This window comes from Chiloscyllium plagiosum, chromosome 11, assembly GCF_004010195.1.
Source record: "Chiloscyllium plagiosum isolate BGI_BamShark_2017 chromosome 11, ASM401019v2, whole genome shotgun sequence".
Lineage (NCBI taxonomy): Eukaryota > Metazoa > Chordata > Chondrichthyes > Orectolobiformes > Hemiscylliidae > Chiloscyllium > Chiloscyllium plagiosum.
In genome coordinates, this window is record NC_057720.1 from 25,085,217 (window position 1) to 25,108,047 (window position 22,831).

Sequence of the window (22,831 nt, forward strand, 5' to 3'; positions counted from 1 at the left end):
AACCAGCCTCCCATGGGGAACCTTGTCGAATGCCTTACTGAAGTCGATATAGATCACAACGACCAGTCTACCCTCATCAGTCCTCTTTGTTACTTCTTCAAAAAAATTCAATTAAGTTTGAGAGACATTATTTCCCACGCACAAAGCCATGTTGACTATCCCTAATCAATCCTTGCCTTTCCAATACATGTACATCCTGTCCCTCAAGATTCCCTCCAACAACTTGCCCACCACCGATGTCAGGCTGACTGGTCTATAGATCCCTGGCTTGTCATTACCAACCTTAAAAATGGTACCATGTTAGCCAACCTCCAGCCTTCCGGCACCTCACTTGTGACAATCGATAATACAAATATCTCAGCAAGGGGCCCAGCCATCACTTTCCTAGCTTCCCGTAGAGTTCTAGGGTACACCTGATCAGGTCCTGGGGATTTATCCACTTTTATGCGTTTCAAGACATCCAGCACTTCCTCCTCTGTATTATAGGCATTTTTCAAGATGTCACCATCTATTTCTCTGCATTCCATGTCCTTTTCCACAGTAAATACTGATGCAAAATACTCATTTAGTATCTGCCCCATCTCCTGCGTTTCCTCAGAAAGGTCGCCTTGCTGATCTTTGAGTGCCCCTATTCTCTCCCTAGTTGCCCTTTTGCCCTTAATGTATTTGTAAAATCCCTTTGGGTTCTCCTTAACTCTATTTGCCCTTTTTGCCCTCCAAATTTCCCTCTTATATGTACACCTACTGCCTTTATACTCTTCTAAGGTTTCATTCGATCTATCTTATCTATACCTGACATATGTTTCCTTATTTTTCTTAACCAAAATCTCAATTTCTTTAGTCATCGAACATTCCCTACGCCTACTAGCCTTTCCTCTCACCCTAACAGGAACATTCTGTCTCTGGACTCTCGTTATCTCATTTCTGAAGGCTTCCCATTTTCCAGCTATGGCAGTCCCAGTCTATGTTTGGCAAGTTAAAATCCCTACCCTAACCACCCTATTATTCTAACAGACAACTGAGGTCTCCTTACAAATTTGTTTCATAATTTCCCACTGACTATTACGGGGTCTATAATACAATCCCAATAAGATGGTCATCCCTTTGTTATTTCACAGTTCAACCCAAATAACTTCCCTGGATATATTTCCCCTCATCAAAAACACCACTCGCCCTCCTCTCTTGCCTCCCTTTCTGTCCTTCCTGTAGCATTTGTGTCCTGGAACATTAAGCTGCCAGTCCTGTCCATCCCTGAGCCACGTCACTGTAATTGCTATGATATCTCAGTCCCATGTTCCTGACCATGCCCTGAGTTCCTCCACCTTCCTTATTAGGCCTCTTGCATTGCAATAAATGCAGTTTAATTTATCAATCCTACCTTGTTCTCTGCTTTGTCCTTGCCTGCCCTGTTTGACTCACTTATTTTCTCAACTGTACCAGTTTCAGAGTGATCTCTTTCCTCACTATCTCTCTGTGTTCACCGCACCCCCTACCTTAATAGTTTAAATCCTCCTGAGAAGCTCTAGCAAGTCTCCCTGCCAGTATATTAGTCCCCTTCCAATTCAGATGCAATCTGTCCTTCTTGCACGGATCTTGTTCTACCCTAAAAGAGATTCCAATGATCCAAAAATGTGAATCCTTCCCCCATACACCAGCTCCTCAGCCATTCATTCCTCTGCTCTATCCTCCTATTCCTGCCCTCACTAGCTCGTAGCACCGGGAGTAATCTCGAGGGTCTCCTTTTTAAATTCCTGCCTAACTCTCTGTAATCTCCCTTCAGAATCTCAACCTTTTCCCTTCCTATGTCATTGGTTTCATTGTATACAATGACCTCCCCCTTGAGAACATTCTGTACCCTCTGAGACATCCTTGATCCTGGGACCAGAGAGGTAATACACCATTCTGATTTTTTGCTGCTGGCCGCAGAAACATCTATCTGTGCCTCGGACTAGAGAGTCCCCAGCACAATTGATCTCTTGGAACCCGACGTACCCCTCATTACATTATAGCCAGTTTCAATATCAGAAACTTGGCTGTTCGTGCAACATTCCCCTGAGAATCCATCACCCTCCACGTTTTCCAAATCAGCATACTTGTTTGAAATAAGGATAGCCACAGAAGACTTCTGCACTACCTGCCTACATCTCTTACCTTTCCTGGAGTTAACCCATCTATGTGACTGTATCTTCAAGTTTTCTCCCTTTCTATAACTGCCATCCATCACATCGCCTTGCTCTTGTAAATTCCTCATTGCCTCTAACTGTCTCTCCATTCGATCTGATAGGATTTGCAACCAACAGCATTTATTGCAGATATAATTCTCAGTAACGGGTAAAGTCTCCCTATACTTCCACATCCAACAAGAGCATATCACTCTACTAAGGGCCATTTTTGCTTCTTCCAATCTATAGACCCAGAAAATAGCACTGTCTGATTCCTCTACAAAACACTGCTCCAGGCTAACTTAATACTTATGGCTTATATTTTTAAGTTTAATCAAGAGACATATTTCAATAAAACATATAATCAAGAAAGAACCCACTCTGCTCACTACTACAGACTTACTGTAAGGCCACACTTAAAACTATTCCCTTATCTGTTTCTGTGCTGTGACCTCTCCCAAACAGGTTCCTCCAAGATCAGTTGTGAATTTCACTGTTTGTTAATTTTCCCAGATGCACTCCGATGTCCAGCGATACATGAATTCAAACAGCAAAGGCAGTAACTGCGCAGGTTCACTGCTGTCAGTTAGCAGCGTGCATTTCTTTCTCTGTCTCTCTCTTTCTCGTGCACTGCCTGACCATGTGCTCCATTTGTTTGTTCCTCTCCCTTTTAAAAGTGCTGTTGTTTTGATTTTGTTCTGGAATGTTGGAGGAAGAAAATGCAACAGCATATAAAACAGGATTTGCTGCACCTGGAATTTGAGGAAGTCCCCTCTAACACCTAAAATACCTCAAAAAAGGAGCACCTTGTTACAGCCAGAAATTCTTCCCATTCTCCATCTTGGATTACCCAGGATGGATGTCTGAACTGAAAGCTAGTTTTAGGAAAAGGTGTCTTGTCTGTGTTAATGTCCTTATCCACGAAAAGCAGTTGTGTAAATTTCTGTCCGTACGAGTCTGTTTTTTGTGACATTAAATTGCTTTCATAAAAGTCTTATAATCACGCACAAGTAAGAAGTTAATGTGCTATATTTTTGTTCTGCAGACGAACCACTGAAAGTGACCAAAATGTTGGACAGACAAGATACCATGATGTCATTGCATACCCTTGGAAGTAACAAAGAGGTCCTGGGTTCAACCAGCACCTTACAGGTAGGCAAGTTTAGGGCCTTGCAGAGCTGTTAACACATTTGAATTCAATTCATGTACAGGTAGTTGGTCTCACCTACCCAAGTTTGATACTGCTTCAAAAATCCAATTGTCATAAAAATATAGATCAATGCACTAAATAAATTAAACTAGAGAGACAATGAACTAGTGGTATTGTTGCTGGACTGGTAAAGCAGGGACCCAGGTAATGTTTTAAGGCCCTGGATTGGAATCCCACCATCGCATTTGAATTTGACTGAATTAAAATTCTGGAATTAAGAGTCCAATGATTGTCGTAAAAATCCATCTGATCACTAATGTCCTTTAGAGAAAGAAACTGCTATCCTTGCATTGTAAGATAACATGTAAAGTATCCTTACTGTGTAAGACCCATAGTAATGTGGTTGCCTCTTAACTGTCCCCTGACTGAGAGCATCGACCCCACAAAAGGGAAAAAGGAATGAAACTAGAGGGCCACCTGACATCGACTAATGGTGAATCACGGCCCTGTTGGCCCTGCGCAGGTGTCCTTCCTAATATCTGGGGGCTTGTGCAAGAATATCACTCAGTCTAGTCAAGCAACAGCCTAACATAGTCATATTCACGGAATCATGCCTTACAGACAACATCCCAGAAAATATCATCACCTTAGATGTGTCCTACTCTACCAGCAGTGTGGACTCACAAGAGATGGCAGCACAGTGGTATAAAGTTGGGAAGGAGTTGTCCTGCAAGTCCTCAATTTTGACTGAGAAGTGAAACCTCATAACATCAGGTTAAATATGGAAAACCAAGAAAACCTTCTGTTGTCACCACATACTGCTCTCCCATGGTCTGGTGAATCAGTACTCCTCCATGTTGAATACCTCTTGGGGAAAGACTGAGGATGGCAAGGGCATGGAAAGAGTGGGAAAAATCAGCATTAAGTACCACGACTAACTGGGCTGGTCAAGTCCTAAAAGGCATGGTTGATAGACTGAGTGTACTGGGTGGGAACAATAGAGAAAATATGGTCTCATCCTCACCAATCTACCTGCTGCCTATGCATCTGTCCATTACAATTTCATTACAAGTGACCATTGCACATATCGTGTGGAGATGAAGTCCTGTCTTCACATTGCGAATGCCTTCAGTAGTGTTATGTGGCATTAACCCTTTGCTAAATGAGGAGTGATTTCAGCAAATTTCACAATTCAAAATTGGGCATCCACAATGCACTGTGGGCTATCAATTGCAGATGATTTGTACTCCAACTGCAACCTCACATCCTGGCATGTTCTACACTCCACAATTACTATCAAGCCAGAGGAATAACACCCGGTTCAATAAACCAATACAGGAGGTCATGCCAGGAGTACACCAGAGATACCGCTCCGTGGCTCTGCCCGTGACTCGCTTTGCTCCCCGCTCCGGGGCTTGGTCTGCGACTCGCTCTGCTCCCTGCTCTGGGGCTCGTTCTGCGACTCGCTCTGCTCCCCGCTCCAGGGCTCGGTCTGCGACTCGCTCTGCTCCCCGCTCTGGGGCTCGGTCTGCAACTCGCTCTGCTCCCTGTTCCGGGGCTCTGCCCACGACACGCTCTGCCTGTGACTCGCTCTGCTCCCCGCTCCAGGGCTCTGCCTGTGACTCGCTTTGCTCCCCGCTCCGGGGCTCGGTCTGCGACTCGCTCTGCTCCCCGCTCCGGGGCTCGGTCTGCGACACGCTCTGCCTGCGACTCGCTCTGCTCCCCGCTCCGGGGCTCTGCCCGTGACTTGCTTTGCTCCATGCTTCGGGGCTTGGTCTGCGACTCGTTTCTGCTCCCCGCTCCGGGGCTCTGCCCGTGACTTGCTCTGCTCCCCGCTCTGGGGCTCTGCCCGTGACTTGCTCTGCTCCACGCTCCGGGCTCTGCCCGTGACTCGCTCTGCTCCCTGCTCCGGGGCTCTGCCCGTGACTTGCTCTGCTCCCTGCTCCGGGGCTCGGACTGCGACTTGCTCTGCTCCCTGCTCCGGGGCTCTGCCCACGACTTGCTCTGCTCCCCTCTCCGGAGCTCGGTTTGTGACTCGCTCTGCTCCCCGCTCCGGGGCTCGGTCTGTGACTCGCTCTGCTCCCTGCTCCGGGGCTCTGCCCATGACTTGCTCTGCTCCATGCTCCGGGGCTTGGTCTGTGACTCGCTTTGCTCCCCGCTCCGGGGCTCTGCCCACGACTCGCTCTGCTCCCCTCTCCGGAGCTCGGTCTGTGACACGCTCTGCTCCCCGCTCCGGGGCTCTGCCCATGACTTGCTCTGCTCCACGCTCCGGGGTTCGGTCTGTGACTCGCTCTGCTCCCTGCTCCGGGGTTCGGTCTGTGACTCGCTCTGCTCCCTGCTCTGGGGTTCGGTCTGTGACTCGCTCTGCTCCCAGCTCCGGGGCTCTGCCTGCGACTCGCTCTGCTCCCAGCTCCGGGGCTTTGCCTGCGACTCGCTCTGCTCCCAGCTCCGGGGCTCTGCCCATGACCTGCTCCCCACTCCAGGGCTCGGTTTGTGACCCGTTCTGCTCCCTGCTCCGGGGCATGGCCCGCTCCCCGCTCCGGGGCATGGCCCGTGACCCGCTCTGCTCCCAGCTCCAGGGCATGGCCCGTGACCCGCTCTGCTCCCTGCTCCGGGGCATAGCCCGCTCCCCGCTCCGGGGCATGGCCCGTGACCCGCTCTCCTCCCTGCTCCGGGGCATGGCCCGTGACCCGCTCTGCTCTCTGCTCCAGGACTCGGTCTGTGACTCGCTCTGCTCCCTGCTCCGGGGCATGGCCCGTGACCCGCTCTGCTCCTTGCTCCAGGACTCAGTCTGTGACTCGCTCTGCTCCGTGCTCCGGGTCTCGGTCTGTGACCCAGTCTGCTCCCTGCTCCGGGGCTCTGCCCGCAACTCGCTCTGCTCCACGCTCCAGGCCTCGGTTTGTGACTCGCTCTGCTCCAGGGCTCCACCCATGACTCACTCTGCTCCGTGCTCTGCTCACCGCTCCGGGTCTCTGCCTCCGACTTGTCTCTGTTCGTTCCATCACCGTTCTCCAGATTTGGTCGGGTGTTTTAAGAAGTTAAAAGTTGGGGGAGGGAGGAGAAATTCTGCTGCAAAGAGGTTTAAAAATAAACAAAAGGAACTGGCGAGCTGAGGAGCTCCGACTGGAGAATCTCATTCTGTCACCATCTTGCAACACTCAAAGATGAGGTGTCAGTCAAATGAAGTTACTTGTGTACTAAATTACATAAGGTACAACTGATAGAGCTAAGTTAGTTCCCAACCATGGATCATATCTAAACCCTGCAGTCCAGTTGTGAATAGTGTTATGCAATTGGATAACTCACTGAAGGAGGACTCTCCATAAGCATCTCTGTCCTCAATAATGGGAGATATCAGCACATTGGTGAGAAAGATTAACCTGAAGCATTTGCAACAATCTTCAGCCTGAAGTGCCAAATGCATGATCAAACTCTTCTTCCTCTAGAGGTTCGCAGCATCTTAGGTGCTTTTTTTTAAAACAGTTTTGATTCTGGTAACACTTCAGCAATAGGACTGAAGACGAGTTCCAGAACTAGCTGCGTCCCTGGACATGCTGTTCCATTACAGTAATACAGTGACAACATGGAAAATAGCCCAGGTACGTACAAAGGATAAATCCAACCTGACCGATTATCACCCCATCGGTCTACTCTCGACTATCAGTCAAGTGATGTAAGCTGTCATAGACAAAACTATCAAGCTTACTGATGCTCAATGTGGACTCCACAAGGACCAAAGCACCTGAGCTCATTGCAACCTTGGCTCAAACATGGACAAAATGGATGAATTCTAGAGGTGATGTGTGCGTAACTGTCCTTAACATTGAGGTCATGCTTCACTGAACATGGCATCAATAAACCCTAACGAAACTGGAGTCAACAGGAATCGGGGAAAATCTCTCTCCTGGTTGAAATCACAACAAAGGAAGTTGGTTATCTTAGCTCAGGTGTTGCTCTGAAAAGGCCTACCATGCTCAACCATCGTCAGCTGCTTCATCAGTCAGCTTCCCTCCGGCATAAGGTCAGAAGTGAGGATGTTGGTTGACAATTGCACAATGTTCAGCACTATTTGTGACTCCTCAGATACAGTGCATGTCCAATTACAACAAGATGTGGGCAATATGCAGGTTTAGGACTGACAAGTGGCAATTAACATTCATGCCACACAAGAGCCAGGCAATGACTGTCTTCAACAAGAGAGAACTTAACTTGGCATTCAAAGTCATTACCATCACTGAATCGCAACATCCTGGGGTTACCATTGATGAGAAACTGAACTCGACTAGCTATATAAATGTGGCTCCAAGAGCAACTGAGAGGCTGGGAATCCTGCAGTGAATAACTTGAACCCTGTCTCCACAAAGCTTGTTCACCGTCTACAAGGTGCACGTCAGGATGAGTGCAGCATTCCCACATTCCTAGATGAGTGCAGCACCAACAGCAATCAAGAAGCTGAATGTCATCCATGACAGCAACCAGACTGATTGGCACCATGTCCACAAACATTCACCTTCTCCACTACCAATGGACAGGAGCAGCATTGAATGCCATCTTCAAGATGCACTGCAGGACTTCACCAAGGATCCTTAGCATTTTCAAAATCTACAATTGTTGCCATCTAGAAGGACAAGGGCAAAGAAACATTGCTGCTTGCAAGTTCTCCTGAAGCCATTCTGATTTGGAAGTATACTGCCATTCCTTTAGTGGTAATGAATCAGTATCCTGAACTTTCTCCCCAGTCACATTGAGGGTCTATCTACAGCATTTGGATTGCAGCAGTTCAAGAAAGCAGCTCCTTTCTCAAGAGGTAGTAGAGTTATGAACTAGACCAAATCTCCTCAAAATATATTAAAATAGCCTTGACTCAAACCTTTTCTTATTTTAAAGGCAAGTGCCAGGCATTGCATTCCAAATGCAAATCGATTGATTAAACTATCAGATATGAAGGAAATCACACTTTATTCATATGTTATAGTTTGAATACAATAAAAGGAAGAAGAAATTGGAATAACAACTCTGTTGGCAAATTTAACAGAGTGATAGATAACTTGACTACTAATCAGTAAGTCTTCCAATGTAGTAACATCCCATGAACCGAGAAGAACGTGAGGACTACAGATGCTGGAGATCAGGGTTGAGAGTGTGCCACTGAGGAAGGAGATGTGGCTGTGGTCGTGAGTCTGCTTCAGAACGTGGTTAAGAGCTTCAGGGCAGAAGAGATGACCTGGTGGGGGTCGGGGGGTGGTTTGTGAGAGAGAGACTTACTGAGATTGGCACTGAGGAAGGAGATGTAGCTATGGTAGTCCTCTTGCCAACAAGCCTCATTCCTGGTAAAGATCTTATGCTCGTAACATCGATTCTCCTGCTCCTTGGATTCTGCTTGACTGACTGTGCTTTTCCAGCACCACATGATCCCATAAACCAACCCTTTTCAATTGGCACATTCCCCACCAATAGGAGTGTGTGCGTCTGTCTGTGTCGGCCACGGCCAGTGGAACTAATGTTGCTTGCTAATTGCAGAAACCTGGTCAGTGATTTAGCCTCCATCTCTCCGTCAGGCTACATTAATGATCCTAGTTCCGTGGGAGTGTGATCCCACCCTGACGTACAGATGACCATGGTCTGGCACAGATACAATGTTAATGATCTGACATATAAACGTTCCTTGCGTTTACAACCTGCTGTTTTGTATTCTCCTGCATTATGATGTGACTTGCATGCAAATTCATCTGCCAATTGACTCAAGATCGGAACCTGTTTGCAGTCGACAAATTGTCTGTACTTAAGAAATGAAATTAAGACAGACCATGGAAACCTTTGAACTGATGCATGGAATATAGGATCAGGGAGCTTATGCTGGAACTACTGTCACTACCTTCTAAGGGGCAGTTAGGATTGATGATAAATGCGAGCCTTGCCAGCAATATTCACACCCTGCGAATGGATTTTAAAAGTTATTGAAATATCAGTTAGTCTGCAGCTACAACATAGCCGACAATTCTAGTTGATATATTGCAGGAAGGATGTGACTGCACTAGATGGAATTTTAGTGTATGTTACTAGGAACGGAAAACTAGGTTGCTAGGCTGTGTTTGTTTATATTGGAATAGAGGAAGCTGAAGGGAGATTTAATTGACCTGTATAAGATTCTAAGTGGCTGAGTAAACATGAATCACAAGAACGGGCGGCACGGTAGCATAGTGGTTAGCACTGCTGCTTCACAGCGCCAGAGACCCGGGTTCAATTCCCGCCTCGGGCGACTCTGTGTGTGGAGTTTGCACATTCTCCCGTGTCTGCGTGGGTTTCCTCCGGGTGCTCCGGTTTCCTCCCACAATCCAAAAAAAAATGTGCAGGTTAGGTGAATTGGCCATGCTAAATTACCCGTAGTGTTAGGTGAAGGGGTAAATGTAGGGGAATGGGTCTGGGTGGGTTACGCTTCGGCGGGTCGGTGTGGACTTGTTGGGCCGAAGGGCCTGTTTCCACACTGTAAGTAATCTAATCTAATCTAATCTTAAAAAAAAACTTATTTTATCAGTGTAATCAATAGCTAGTATTGGGACAGATTTAAAATAATTGATGTCAAGATTAAAGCGGGAGAGAGGTATACATTTTCATCTGGTGAGTGGTGAGCATCTGAAGTTCACTGCCTGAAAGAGTATGTGTTTGTCATTATTTGAGGCAAAAATGTTCATTATCAGGGCTATTTGATTGGGTTCCATTAGATGCATATTTGTTATGACTGACATCTGTAGCAGTTGAAACTTTATTGCTGGAACAGCACAGCAGGTCAGGCAGCATCCAGGGAACAGGAGATTCGACGTTTCGGGAACAGGCCCTTCCTCAGGATCTGTAGCACTCTGCTGTAAACAGGAATTGACTGACATCTGTAGCACTCTGCTGTAAACAGGACTTGACACTATAGTGATTGGACACGTTGCTGGCTTGGGATTTCATCCCGCATTTTTCTGTGTCTCTGTTCTGTGCCTACATTTGAAGAGGCTGCACAGTCCAGAGGGAGCTTCTTCCAGGCATTAAGGTTGATGTTAAATCTCTTAAGTTGAGCCTTCAAACTGTCCTTGCAATACTTCCTGTGATTGCCATGATGATGCATGCTAGAGTTAAGCTCTCCAAAGAAGCTTTGCCTTGGTAAGGCGAGTGTCATATATTTTGGCTACTTGATTAACCTAACTTGGTTGTGACTGTCTAAGTATGCTGTGAATGCTTGGCATACCAGCTTGGATTAGCATTGTCTTGTATTTTCACCTGCTATCTGATCTTCAGTAGCTTCTACAGGCAGCTCAGGTGAAAGTGGTTGAGCTTCTCAGCATGATGCTGATACACAGTCCAAGTTTTAGATGTATAGACATATGGATAGAACTATTATTCTATAGAATGTTAGTTTGCCAGGCAGATGTACTACTCTTCATTCCCAGAGTGATATGCCATGACTGTTGAGGGCTACATTTGTTTAAGCATTTCTTGCATGTTTCTCTCTGTCAATATAGGCAATATTGACAATGAGAGAGGCTGCGCCTCAATAAATGAATGTATCTTCTCATTTACTGTAAATTTAGGGTCAAGGCAGGGTATTTCAGGCAAAGCCTTGGTACATCACTTCAGTGTATTTTGTAATGATCACAAGTCAGAGTTGTCGCATGCAGTGTTCACTGTATGGGCAGCACGATGGCTCAGTTGTTAGCACTGCTGCCTCACAGCGCCAGGGACCCAGGTTCGGGCTACTGTCTGTGTGGAGTTAGCACATTCTCCCCGTGTCAGTGTGAATTTCCTCTGGGTGCTCCGGTTTCCACCCACAGTCCAAAGATGTGCATTAGTCAGAGGGAAATGGGCCTGGGTGGGTTACTCTTGGGAGGGTTGGTGTGAACTGGTTGGGCCAAAGGGCCTGTTTCCACACTGTAGGGAATCTAATCTAAAAAAAAAATCTAATGTAAAGCATTCCGGCCCTGAACAGCAGGATAATGCACATTCAATGGCAAAGTATCCATGGAGACCTTGGACCTCTACTAGTGTTGTCTCAGATTGAGCAGCCTCATGTCCATATAATATCAGATTTCAATGCTCGGATTATCACCATCCAAGTGATGAGAGAGCAGGGTATGTAAAACATAACAAAGAGGGTCAGCTCTTGCAGGCAGTCCTGTTTAACTCCATTAGTGACTGGGAATGGGTCAGAAAATTCACTATCATTCAGGGGATGCACGGGCATGCCATGATTGGGTTATCAACCAATTTGATTAGTTTTTCAGGATAGTTGAATAGTTCCAAAGGCCCTCATAACTGACTATGTCAAAGGCCTTAGTCAGATGAACAAACATGGCATTGCGGCCTATGTTATGTTCTTGACAGTTTTCCTAGAGCTGCCTAACTGTGTACAACATATGACTGGTTCCTTGACCTTTTCTGAAACAGCAGTGACTCTGACAGTAGATCCTTGTTGAGATGTCACGCTAAGTGGTTCAGAAGGATTCTGACAAATATTTTTGGAGTTGGAGAGGATTAGATTCCTCTGTGATTGTCACAAGATTGGCAAGCCCTTTTTAGCTGATCCAGTTGGAGAATAGAGATATGTTTGTTTACCTTTGCCTGAAAGAATTTAGTGAGCTTCTTGACTAGTCATTAACCCCCATTCTTGTAGAATAGCATCAGCTTCTGGAACTATGCTTCTAGACAGGAGTTTGATTGCTTTTGTCTTATCTATTAGTCTAGAAGGGTCAAAGGAACGTCGCTGTTGGCAGCCTTCTCATTGCTCTTTCATTGGTGAACAACAGAAAATTGAGGATGTGCTTAAATGATCTGCCTAACTTTCCATACCTTTGGGCTTCTACTATGTGCTGTATTGGCCTGTCAGCACTGAGGATTAATGATGAACCAGCAGATTGGTGCCAGTTGACATATATCAAAGTATCATAGAATCTCTCCCAATTTTTGCAGTTTGCATATCATTGCACTTTGTTGCTTCCTGATTTAGCCAAGTGTGTTGCATCTCTATGAAGTTGCTTTGGATAGCCCGGTGTAGGTTTCATTTGGCATATGCCTGGATAGTGATTACATATCATTGAGGGCAAACCCTGTCAAGCTAATGCTGCTTGACACAGAATGCTTTTTGAGTTGCCTCGTTGTTTTCACATAGCAATTTTGGTGCTTTCAGAAGTAGGTCAAAGAGCCTCTACAGCGGTGGTTGACTATCTATCCCTGAAGGCTCTCCAATTGTTATCACTGCAGTGGGGTTTCTTTCTCACTGTAATAGGTGATTCTCAAGGCTCTCTCAGAGTGTTTATTTCAAGACTGCCAGTTCGACCTTGAGACACTGAGGAGTAAATTTTCACTTTAGAATGTAGTGTGGATCTAAGAGAGTGATAGACGTACAAACCCTCATCACATTAAAAAATATGCGGACGTGTACTTACACATGCAATGACCTATTGAGCTATGGACCAAGAAGTGGGAATTGGGAATAGGCTGAATCCAGAGAGGACAAAGTGGGTCAAAGGTTCTTCTGTACTAAGTGTTCTGTGCTTTGTGTCTGCATTTGCCAGGTTTGGGTTTTGGGGCTATGTGATTCAGAACAGAAGACAGCTTGTGTAAGATTATATTATTGAAGGTTTATTATGGACAGTTTCAACTACTAGAAAGCATTGCAGCAAACATAGCTCAATAGCAGTTTCCAGTGTTATTTCACAGAAACACTGGGCATCTGGAAAATTTTGTTAGTTAATTTTGAAGCTGATTAAATCCCTTGTCCCATTCTGCGTGACAGATTTGTTCTCCATGATTGTACCTTTAGTCCAAAACGATTTGTCAATTTTTAGTTTGGTTGACATAGGTACATAATGAATATTTCAAATTGTCCATATGCAGAGTGAGCCAAAGTCTCTTTTTACTTCCTGTTATTAAATTGTTGCCTATGGCAATAAAATATTGTTTACAATGGCCTCCTGAATTTCGACACTAACTTAATATGATTAGTTCTACCTGAAGGTGGTTTGTCATTGATTTTGTCGTGCAAATTCTGGACTGCTATATTGTTCCACATATCTTAGTATCTTGTGTATATTCTAACCTTTGTTATCCACCCACAATGTATTCAAGGGCTTATGCCCGAAACGTCGATTCTCCTGTTCCCTGGATGCTGCCTGACCTGCTGCGCTTTTCCAGCAACACATTTCCCACAATGTATTCAAGCCAATTTTGCTTTACAATCTAAATGAATGTTTTTACTTTACATCACAATAAGTATCATCATGGTCACAGCAGTGGATGGGGATGAATTGGAAGTAGCAGTTCTTGTTTTAGATGATTTATCTAAAGAAATATGAGGAATAGTGATTGGACTGCTAGATAGATGTAATAGATATGATGTGATGCATTTTACATTGAGAATATCTTTAAAATGTTCACTGCCTTCACAGGAAGAATTCTTTTAATGTCTTGCAATAAATGTGTCTTTTAATTCTAATTGATTAGAGTGTTGGCAATCCTGAGATGACAGAGGAAAATACACTGCCAGCACCAGAGAAGAGCACACCGCAATGGAAATGCTATGCCAGGTTTGTGAATGCACAGCAAATCCTGCTCATCTTTTTGCCAGCCACGTTTGCAGGTAAGTTTTACTGATAACAGGCATTATAACCATTATTTTTGTAAGAAGGAAAGTAGCCTCCTCTTCCTGGTTACAAAGGTTCATTCAATTGTTGTGGATACTTATGATGGAATTTGAGTCAGTCCCACGTGCCAGTCTCTCTGTAAAATGCTCTAAAGATGTGTGTGTGCCATATGTGAAATTATTCAGGACTATCTTTCTTTTTAAGAAATGACATTTTTCACAAACATGATATCTATGTTAAAATTCTGAGGGCCAATTTTTGGAAATATCTGATAATATTTAAAGTTATTATCCCATTGTGTGTAACAAAATAGACATTTAGATCTGAGCAATCCTCGAAATATGGCAGTCACCTGCTTCCTGATAAGGAAATAAGATGCTCTGTATAATCTTTTCTTTAAAATTCAATTGTGTGCAACCTTTTTTTTCCAGTGCAGAGTGCTTTCACATTTTTTTGTGTGGTGGCACATGTACTTTCGTTGTCTTGAAACAGAATAAAAGAATCATCCAACAGGCTTCTGTAATATAACTCAATCATTACCTCAAATAAAACTCATTCATTAGACGCAAACTCATTCCTACAATAAATCATAAAACTGATTAACAACTAAGTTACTTGTAGAATTAAATGATCTTCCCTTAATCTCAAATGCACACAATCATAGGGCAACAGAAAATATAACTCTGAAATAGGTGTTATGGGTTTTTCAAATAAAAAAAGAAAAACTGTGATGATGGGCCAAGAGGCAAAACTCAAAGGATGAAATGATAAGACATCTTAAAATCCAATTGATTTCTTGTCAATGAGATTGATTCTATGGCTGGTAGCATTTCAATGAAATCCTCAAATCAGACTTGTGTTCAGATGAGAAATGGTTATAAACCCTAATATTTGTCTATACTGTGAATGAGTTATATGTGAGGTAATGATTGAGTTATATTACAGAAGCCTGTTGGATGATTCTTTTATTCTGTTCATGACAACAAAAGTACATGTGCCACCACACAAAAAAATGTGAAAGGACGCTGCACTGAAATTTCTTTCAAAAGCTTTACATGTCTTCTCTACATACAGTCATTTGACTTTTTGTAAATAGCAGATGAATTATAACATTTATTGGTCAGATTATGGAGTCCAGGAATTGGGAGGTCATGTTGCAGCTGTACAGGCCACATGTGGAATATTGTGTGCAATTCCGGTCGCCTTCCTATCGGAAGGATGTTGTGAAACTTGAAAGGATTCAGAAAAGATTTAAAAGGATGTTGCCAGGGTTGGAGGATTTGAGCTATAGGGAGAGGTTGAATAGGCTAGGGCTGTTTTTCCTGGAGCGTCGGAGGCTGAGGGGTTACATTATCGAGGTGTATAAAATCATGAAGGGCATGGATAGGGTAAATAGACAAGGTCCTTTAGTCCAGAACTAGAGGGCATAGGTTTAGGGAAAGATATAAAAGAGACCTAAGGGACAACTTTTTCATGCAGAGGGTGGAGTGTATGTGTGAAATGGGCTGCCAGTGGAAGTGGTGAAGGCTAGTACAATTGCATAATTTAAAAGGCATCTGGATGGGTAAATGAATAGGAAGGGTTTGGAAGGATATGGGCCGGGTGCTGGCAGGTGGGACTAGATTGGGTTGGGATATTTGGTCAGCATGGACGTGTTAGACCGAAGGGTCTGTTTCCGTGCTGTACATCTCTATGACTCTATATGTTCACTTTTGCCTTTTTAGTCCGAAATGGTCACATGGTAAACCCTCCTTCAGCTTCCTTCACGTTGTATGTGTTCAAGTAATGTATTCCAACACCTAGAACTACGTTGCTTTATTTACCAGGATATCTGTGTTCTGTATTTTATATTACAATCCTTTACACTGTTATTGGAGGTGAAATAAATGGGCTAGTTTATTCGTGGTCAGACAGCATACCAAGCAGCCTTGCCAAATAATGATGCAGTTCTTCCCAGATTGTTAGAAAACATGAATCGAGAAAAACAAATCAGCTATGACCGAATGGTAGAGCAGACTTGATGGACCAAATTGTCTAATTCTACTCCTATATCTTATGGTCTGATGGACACACCTCACTGTTTCATTGTAAACCATAGTGTCTACAACTAACAGTAAATAAATACTATGTATAAAGAATAAAGTTTTAAACGGAATATTAGATTTATGAAGTTTAATTCCAAAACACCTGAATAAGTTATAACATGAATGAAATTTAAGCTATTTGACCATTCTAAATCAATGGTACAGGTGTTATCCTGTTCTTGCTATGGTAACCCCCAAAAGTCTTGGATATTTGCCTGCAATACCATAGTATTTCCAATATGAAGTCGGTTGTTAATCATGCTTTGTTAATCCTGTTGATTCACAATGATAATATTTAAGCAATTCATTATCGTTAAGGATAAAGAAGTTCTTCACATCATAGTTACTTCTTATTGCACATTTCCTTTCTGAATTATTTTCTGTCCGAACTTCCTTCTGTTAGATGTGCAGCGACTGATTGCACCTGGGGTCGATGAGAGCACAAAGCATTCCAGATTAGAAGATGATGAACTCCTCCAGGTGGAAATGAAAGAATCAATGATGAGTGAGCACCCTGGCGTATTTAGTGCACCCTTAACAATAAAGAAATCTGAGTTGAGCATCGTCGAGGAAACACTTGAAAGCAAAGCTAGCCAAGTTGCAGTCAGTGCATCGAAGAATAACAGCAAAAAGGATTTTGTGACAACATTGCATTCCCCAGGACAGGAAACCCATTCTGCCAGATCTACACCTCTCCTTTCTCCAACCTTGGCAGGTGGTAATGACATATCACTTACTGAATCTGAAAAGGAGAAAATACAACCTGATACAGGTAGCAGACTGAAGTCATTTGTATGTAACTTATTTAGGACTGTAATGAAATGGTCTGTAGTTTTGGTCATGTAGTGTCGGTGAATTGTCTTGTATGTTTTGGATGGATACTTTTACAGACAAATATGAGCAGGCCCATGGAGAGAAATTGTGGCCCTTCACACTTCTGTTTCTAGGCCACATATTTTGAAAATGCCTCCTATTATCCCACATTTAGCCACCCCCTTGAAATCTTTTGAATGCCTGGAATTAGGGCACATTGACTGTGTCAGTGTTACCTCTATGCTGCAAGGGAGCTCCTCACAGTCAGGTTGTCAAGCTGATGAATGGTTTCCACTTCTGGAAGCTGCTGCTATATATATATACCTCAGAGGTCCATGCAGCAGTAACAATAATCACAGTGAGACTGAACAAAATCTTATAAGTTTAACAAAACTTCTTGGCTTTTATATTCTATGCTCCAAGATATAAAGTCCAACAAAAACTTTGGTTTTAGGAAAATACATTTCAGAGCCATGGTTTATCAGACAATTATATATTACGCAACCAACTGCACTGCTTTGAACTTGGCCATATGTACAATAGTTGATCCTTAAACACTGGAGAAAGTGAGGACTGCAGATGCTGGAGATCAGAGCTGAAAATGTATTGCTGGGAAAGTGCAGCAGGTCAGGCAGCATCCAAGGAGCAGGAGAATCGACGTTTCGGGCATGAGCCCTTCTTCAGGAATTCCTGACCTGCTGCGCTTTTCCAGCAACACATTTTCAGCCTTAAACACTGGAACCTTGCAACAAGCACTGCAAATAATAATCCTAACTGCAATTTGAAAATATGTTGAACAAATGTGAGGTGCTGCATTTTGAAAAGGCAAATCAGGACAGGACGTATACACTAATGATTAGGTCCTGGGGGGTGTTGCTGAACAAAGTGACCTTGGAGTGCAAATTCATAGTTCCTTGAAAGTGGAGTTGTAGGCAGATAGGGTAGTAAAGAAAGTATGCTTGCCTTTATTGGTCAGTGCTTTGAGTGCAGGAGTTGGGAGTTGTAAAGGTCTTTGGTTAGGCCACTTTTGCAATACTGATTGCAATTCTGGTCTCCCTGTTACAGGAAGGATGTTGTGAAACTTGGAAGGGTTCAGAAAAGATTTACAAGGATGTTGCCAGGGTTTGAGGGTTTGAGCTAAAAAGAGAGGCTGAATAGGCTGGGGCTGTTTTACCTGGTGCATTGGAGCCTGAATGGTGACCATATAGAGGTTTTATAAAATCATGAGGGGCATGGATAGGGTGAATAGACAAGCTTGTTTCCCTGGGGTGGGGCAGTCCAAAACTAGAGGGCAGGGCTTTAAGTTGAAAAGGAAAGATTTAAAAGGGATCTAAGGGCAACTTTTTCATGTAGAGGGTGGTACAAATATGGAATGAGCTGCCAGAGGAAGTGGTGGAGGCTGGTACAATTACAACATTTAAAAGGCAATTGAATGGGTAGATGAATAGGAAGTGTATAGAGGCATATGGGCCAAATGCTGGCAAATGAGACTAGGTTAATTTAGGATATCTGGTTGGCACGGATGAGTTGGACCGAAGAGTCTGTTTCAGTGCTGTACATCTCTATGACTCTATTCAGTGACATGTTGTATGATTTCTGATTTCAGTTCCAAGTTTAAATGTGGCATTTAATTAAATTAGTACCAACCCATTCACTTGCAATAATGTGCCAGTTCTATTTGCAAGTGTGAACTCTAATAACAAAAGAAACTTTGCAAATGAGTGAGTGATCAATATTTTCTTATTTTAAATTTAAACTGACCACACTGACCAGCATTTCGAACAATTGATAAGGTTGAAATATACTTGAAATGCTGGAGTCACAGTCCAGACTTGCTCGAAACTTGACACAAGTTATATTTTTGTCTTCAGCATTACATTTTTTAAATCATTCTCATGAGCTTATTTATTAGGTTGTGTAGTTACATAGTAATTGTACCATTATATAATTGTATATGCATGGGATTTTTGAACTCTCAAAAGCAGCAGTAGAAGAATTCAGCATATCTTTAATAGTCATCCCATCTTGCTTAAATTTAAAGACATAGTACACAAGGATGACATGAATTTCTTAGATGCCTTAAAGTCTGTCGTTTTCAAAATGATTTCTCGTGTTTAGAATGTGCTATATAAGGTACCTCTATGATTTTCTATTGTGCATTTTCTGGATGATATTATGTGTCCATGGTGGAGGGACTGATGTTTGTGGGTATGTTACCAATCAGATGCTTTGTTTTGGCCTGGAATACGTTAACTTTCTTGAGTATTGTTAGAGCTGCATACATCCAGGCAAGCGCACTCTTTGTTAGGTTTTTTTTCCTCCGAAGTTTCACACACGAGATGCAATTCACACACATCAACTTCTGTAAACAATTGAAGTTTATTAAAGTTTGTACAAGCTAGGTGACCCCCTTTGACCCTCCTTGCAGGCGTGCAAGTCAAAAGAGACCCCGAACAAAGAAAATGCATTCCCTTTATACAGGTCAGTTGGTAAATGCTTACAGATACTCTGGCTGCTCCCCCACAGTCACATGCCACTCAAGACAACTGCCAGCTACTCCCTCACAGTCACATGGTACAATAGTAGAATGAGATCATCCCTCTGAGATAATGTAAATGTAAATGCCCTAATCCTGAGGAATCATTATATAGATGATTTCCTAACTCAGTAATTCCCCAAGACAATTTAGATGTGATATACCTAGCTTCAGGGGATGGCTAGAAAGCATTTATAAATGGAAGAGATTGAATGAGCGTTTAATTTGATAGTAGGAGGGGCAATAGTAGCAAAGGACGGTCTTAATGGAGTGAGAGTCGTCTGCATTCTTGCATGAACGTCCTCCACCCACTTCCAGAATGTTCAATTAGAGCAGTTTAACTCTTTAATATCCAGAGAGAGTGTCCCATTTAATCTTTTAACATTACATCCTGACTTGTGTCTTGTAAGTGATGGACCGACTTTGCAGAAACAGGAGATGAGTTACTTGCTGCAGGGTTCCTCAATTCTGACCTGCTCTTGTCGTCATAGAATTCATATGGTTAGAGTGGTTCAGCTTCTGGTCAATGGTAACCCATTAGGATGTTGATAGTGGGGAATTCAGCAATCATAATGCTGCTGCATTGCTGCAATTGGACATGGACTGATTCAGTATCTGAGGAGTCGCTATTCTTTTTTGCTACATTTCAGATCTTAATCTCAGATTTAAATTGAACAACCTACGCTGTGTGCATTGCAATAGCTTTTTCCTGGATAGTAGTTCCTGAATATATGCAGTCTTAAGATAGAGATTCTACATTCATTTGCTTGTAATTTATTACATAGTGATTTCAAGTTTCTTCACTCTCAATTAGGTTGCTATTTTTGTTGACTGGTTTAAAACCGGTTTCCTTTTTTTTTGCTGCTCTTTCACTTCCTTTGCCCTTTCAGCCTCCTTGTCTCCTCTCTCCCTCTTCATCCCCCCACCCCATTGCATCCTTGCACTCACCCCTTTCCCAACCCACTTGCAGCCACATTGTTGCCTCTTTCACAATCTCTTCACAGACTCCTTCTCTCACAACCTGCTTGCAGTTTGCTTCATTCAGAGAAACACAGCAGAGCTCAGAGAAAACGTGGCTCTAGCTTTCCCAGTGACTTCCTCACTGCGGAACTTCCTTAGCTAACTGCTTGCAGCTTCTTCTGTTGAGACTGCTTCTCTCACACTGATAGATTCACTATATCTATTAACAGCAGCAAGAGAGAGAACAAACAGCTTGTGATTGGAGGAGCCAGTACTCCTCTCACCCTCATAAATGTTCTGGGAACTGGTTTTGGGGACCTTGCTCATACTCAGAAATTAGGAGGCTGCAGTTGTCTTTCAGTGGTATCACATCTGCTGTGAAGGGAGCGTGACCAAGAATAGACTACATCACCCAGAAAAATCAGTGGCCATGGAGTCTCAGGCTTTCACTTGATTTAGTCAGATCTTGAGTGCTGAACTTTGTTCTGGAGTGGAGTGTCCACCCAGCACATGTTTGCAAGCACTTTGTGAGAGGAGTGATGCAGCCTGATTCTGGTCTTCTCTGAATGCATCGGCCCCGGTGATTAGCACTGTATGCACCTGACATTAGATATAACAGGTTTTCATTTTTAGTTAATGTTTGTTAGCTTTCAGGTATTATCCCTGCAGTGTGGAAGCAGGCCATTTGGCCCATCAAATCCACACTGACCCTCTGAAAAGCATCTCAACCCAGATCCACCCCATCTGTGTAAACCTGCATTTCTCATGGATAACCCACCTAAACTACAAATCCCTTGGACACAATGGACAATTTAGCATTTCCAAATCACCTAACCTGCACATCTTGGGACTGTGGGAGGAAACCGGAACACTTGGAGCAAATCACGCAGACACTGGGAGAATATGCAAACAGACAGTTGCCCAAGGGTGGAATTGAACCCAGGTCCCCAGTGCTGTGATGCAGCAGTGCTAACCACTGAGCCATCATGCTGCCCCACGTTAGAGTTATTAGCATTTGAATTCAAAATGTATTTCTCAATATAGTCTTTTAAAGGGCTGCAGAAGTTGGCTTTGTGTGGTAGCAGTGGAGAATGTGATAATTTAATATCTGAAGTTCAATCTCAGTCTGCCCTGTTGTTATAATCTATGTGCATAAGTGGTCTCTGTTACTTCCTGGAATGAGATTATGCAGAATATAATTATACTATTCTTTCAACACCACCCTATCTTGGATAAACACTCACTGTTTGACTTAACTGGTAGGGTGACCTATTAGTCAATGTCTTTCTGCTGTTTATCTCCCAGTCCTCATATAGTTACATTGATATTATAGTGTTACTATTCAATAAAGAGCTGTTCTCACAGTTGGTAACTCTGGCTTGTCGTAGTGTTTTATGCCATGCAGTCTCTATTTCTTTGAGCTTTTTCCAAATATGTGCTTTGTTCCTATTGATGTTGTTCCACAGACTCAGACAATGTGGCTTCAGAAGTAGAAAAGGAACGCGTAGAGTTCAGTTTGCCTTCCAAAAAAGACTGTCACATCACATTCAGCCGACAGACTTCTCAGATTGACTTGTGTGACCCAAATCACCTTCGATGTCCTGTCTACATATACAACTGCTCCCTGGAGTTGTTAAGGGAGCAACTTGTGAATTCTTGCGCTGAACGCTCTAAAAAGGACATTTATTTCAGGTAAGTTTTTCCTCCCTCTGCTCACGTTGCAGGTATATGCTATCTGAATATGTTACAGAAACATTGTCATTTCTCATTTTTACACCATCTTCTTAGTAAAGAAATGTAACCTTCATTGGTCGAGCAGATAAATGACATGACTAAAGTCAGTTAACAATCTTTGATAGAACTGGAAAGGCTGGCAAAGTACCATATCAGCAAATATTTTGCTTTTGGCAACATTTGCTTAATCTATCTTTATTCATTAAATGTAACCAGGGGTATAGAAATGGCCTGTGTACAGTACTTCTTACAGTACTAGGTGCACAATAACATGCAGAAAGACAGTTGATTATTTATACCCATGACATAGTTACATCCTGATTCAAAGAAGGTTCTCTTTTTCTTACTCATGGTAAATGTATCTATTTATTGAGCACACACTGCATTGGGATTTATAGAGTACATTTGGTTTGTAATGTGGGCACATTGGGAGCATTTTCATAGGCAAGAATAGGTGTTTGGAGAGGACAGATAATAACATTTGACGGAGAAAAAAAGGTCATGATTGGGACCTATCCTAAATGCTGTGCTTGACTGAGCTGCCTTTGGCTGCAAAAACAAAGCAAACCTGCTTGCTGGAGTTGACACAAGGTGCTGGGTTGTGAAGGTAGCATTTAAGGTGATAATTGGATGAGAATGAGATTTTCACAGAAGTGTAGCTTTCTTTCAATCTAATATCTAAAGTTGGTGTTTGCCAGACCTTGGGAAGGTTACCAATACAAAAAGCAGTGTTTAAAGTGTATTTCACGGGTGTTTATCAACTTTAGATA

At 43.2% G+C, this 22,831-nt stretch overlaps 1 protein-coding gene across 9 annotated transcripts in view; it reads left to right on the plus strand.

Annotated features, from left to right (window-relative positions):
* szt2 (SZT2 subunit of KICSTOR complex) overlaps positions 1-22,831 on the plus strand; it is a 257,630-nt gene that overhangs the window by 55,845 nt on the left and 178,954 nt on the right. For all 9 annotated transcript variants that reach the window (XM_043698914.1, XM_043698920.1, XM_043698917.1 and 6 more), the window contains exons 23-26: positions 3,208-3,314; positions 13,795-13,930; positions 16,422-16,790; positions 21,794-22,019. In XM_043698914.1, the coding sequence (XP_043554849.1) occupies positions 3,208-3,314; positions 13,795-13,930; positions 16,422-16,790; positions 21,794-22,019 (838 nt within the window). The remainder of the gene's footprint in view (positions 1-3,207; positions 3,315-13,794; positions 13,931-16,421; positions 16,791-21,793; positions 22,020-22,831) is intronic.